This window comes from Piliocolobus tephrosceles, unplaced genomic scaffold, assembly GCF_002776525.5.
Source record: "Piliocolobus tephrosceles isolate RC106 unplaced genomic scaffold, ASM277652v3 unscaffolded_21889, whole genome shotgun sequence".
Classification (NCBI taxonomy): domain Eukaryota; kingdom Metazoa; phylum Chordata; class Mammalia; order Primates; family Cercopithecidae; genus Piliocolobus; species Piliocolobus tephrosceles.
Window position 1 is genome coordinate 1865 of NW_022304186.1, and position 2401 is coordinate 4265.

Sequence of the window (2401 nt, forward strand, 5' to 3'; positions counted from 1 at the left end):
GCCAGTGACCCCCTTAGGAGCTCTGGACCCTTGCGTGATTCCCATTCTGGGCACCTCCTCCTTGGCAAAAGGTGTGGCCAACCGGAGCTGCTGGGATATAGCTAGCTTCAGCTTATTTAAGTCAGTTGTCAAGTACCCTTCCCCACCCCTGCCCAGCCAGCTTCCACTGGGTCGGGGTGGGGTTGTCCTGGGTACTTGTGGATTGCCCTGGTACCAGCCTGTCATGCTGCATAGATAAGGCAGCCTAGTCAGACTTGAGGGAGCACTGACTTGAGAGTCAGGCAGACCCTGTTTAGCCACTGTCTGTGTGACCATTTTGTACCTTACTTTTCTCTGTTATAAATGGGGAAGAATTAATCCTACTTTGCAAAGCTGTAGTGAAGATTATGTGGCATGCAAAGCATTTAGGGGTGTGATTGGCAGTTACTAAAGCTTATTCCCTCCCTTTCACTCATCATCTGTTTGTGGTTGATGGTGAGCCACTTTGAGGCAAACAGAGAGGGGCCCCTCACTCCCTAGCCAGGGAGTCCACACCAGGGTTGGGCTTTGGGGAGGGGGAGTGGGGGAGCTGTAGCTCCTTCTGACAGTGGGGGTGAGTTGTGGGAACTGACTGTAGGGAGGTCCCCTTGTGCCTGGGCAGGGGGCGGACCTGAGACGGACAGTGGAGGAGAGCAGCCGCATCCAGAGGGGCTATGGGCACTACTTTGACCTCTGCCTGGTCAATAGCAACCTGGAGAGGACCTTCCGCGAGCTCCAGGCGGCCATGGAGAAGCTATGGACAGAGCCCCAGTGGGTGCCTGTCAGCTGGGTGTACTGAGCCTGTTCACCTGGTCCTCGGCCCACTCTGTGTTGAAACCCAGAACCTGAATCCATCCCATTCCTGACCTGTGACCCCCTGCCACAATTCTCAGCCCCTATATCTGGCTCTCCTTGGGTAATAGCTCCCAGCAGCCCCTAAGTCTGGCTTCAGCACAGAGGCGTGCACTGCCAGGGAGGTGGGCATTCATGGGGTACCCTGTGCCCAGGTGCTGTCCACTCCCAATGCCCACTGGCCACAAGATATCTCTGAGGGCCAAGCCATGCCCAGGAATGTGTCAGAGTCACCTCCATAATGGTCAGTACAGAGAAGATAAAAGCTGCTTTGGGACCACATGGTCAGTAGGTACACTGCCCCCTGCCACCCCTCCCCAGTCACCAGTTCTCCTCTGGACTGGCCACGCCCACCCCATTCCTGGACTCCTTCCACCTCTCACCCCTGTGTCGCAGGAGCAGGCCTTGGGCTGTTTCCATGTGGCCAGGGGAATGCATGTCCCACTGGCAGCCAGACAGGCCTGGGTGGTGGTGCCAGCCTGGTGCCATCTTGAAGGCTGGAGGAGTCAGAGTGAGAGCCAGTGGCCACAGCTGCAGAGCACTGTAGCTCCCAGCTCCCTCAGAAAGGGGCAGGGTCGCAGGGCAGATGCTGCTCGGTCCCTCCCTCATCCACAGCTTCTCACTGCCGAAGTTTTTCCAGATTTTTCCAATGTGTCCTGACAGGTCAGCCCTGCTCCCCACAGGGCCAGGCTGGCAGGGGCCAGTGGGCTCAGCCCAGGTAGGCGCGGGATGGAGGGCTGAGCCCTGTGACAACCTGCTGCTATCAACTGAAGAGCCCCAAGCTCTCCATGGCCCACAGCAGGCACAGGTCTGGGTTCTGTGTCCTTGACCTTGGTCCATTTTGGTTTTTTCTCTAGCCAGGTCCAGGTAACCCACTTGTGTCAGGGCTGCCGGGTTGGAGGGGCTGAGGAGGAGTGCAGAGGGGACCTTGGGAGCCTGGGCTTGAAGGACAGTTCCCACCAGGAGGTTCCTCACACACAACTCCAGGGGGCGCCATTTACACTGTAGTCTGCACAGCCTGTGGTTCCATGTGCATGCTTGGCGCCTGTCTGTGCCTCTGGGACTGAGGTGTGTGTATATGTATGTGCGTGTGTGTGTGTGTGTGTGTGTGTGTGTGTGTGTGTGAGGTTTAGTTTGGGGAGGAAGCAAAGGATTGTTTTGTTTTGGAGGTCATCTTTGGGGCCCCTTTCTGGGGGTTCCCCATCAGCCCTCATTTCTTATAATACCGTGATCCCAGACTCCAAAGCCCTGGTCCTTTCCTGATGTTTTCTCCTTTGTCCTATTGTCCCTCTACCCTAAATGCCCCCCTGCCATCACTTGGGGAGGGCAGTTTTGTAAAATAGGAGACTCCCTTTAAGAAAGAATGCTATCCTAGATGTATTTGGGCATCTCATCCTTCATTGTTCTCTGCATTCCTTCCGGGGTGAGGCTGTCCTCAGAGGGTACAACCTGGGACACCCCGAGTCCAAACCCCTGTGCCTCCCAGTTCTTCCAAGTGTCTGTCTAGTCTTTTCTGCAGCATCAGCCAAAG

At 56.2% G+C, this 2401-nt stretch overlaps 1 protein-coding gene across 1 annotated transcript in view; it reads left to right on the top strand.

Moving 5' to 3' along the window:
- The window catches only part of LOC113221218 (MAGUK p55 subfamily member 2-like), a 3161-nt gene extending 1502 nt beyond the window's left edge, over positions 1-1659 (top strand). The window contains exon 3 of the mRNA XM_026450565.1: positions 641-1659. Coding sequence (XP_026306350.1) covers positions 641-817 — 177 coding nt within the window. The 3' untranslated portion in view covers positions 818-1659. The remainder of the gene's footprint in view (positions 1-640) is intronic.
- Positions 1660-2401: the final 742 nt, after the last annotated feature.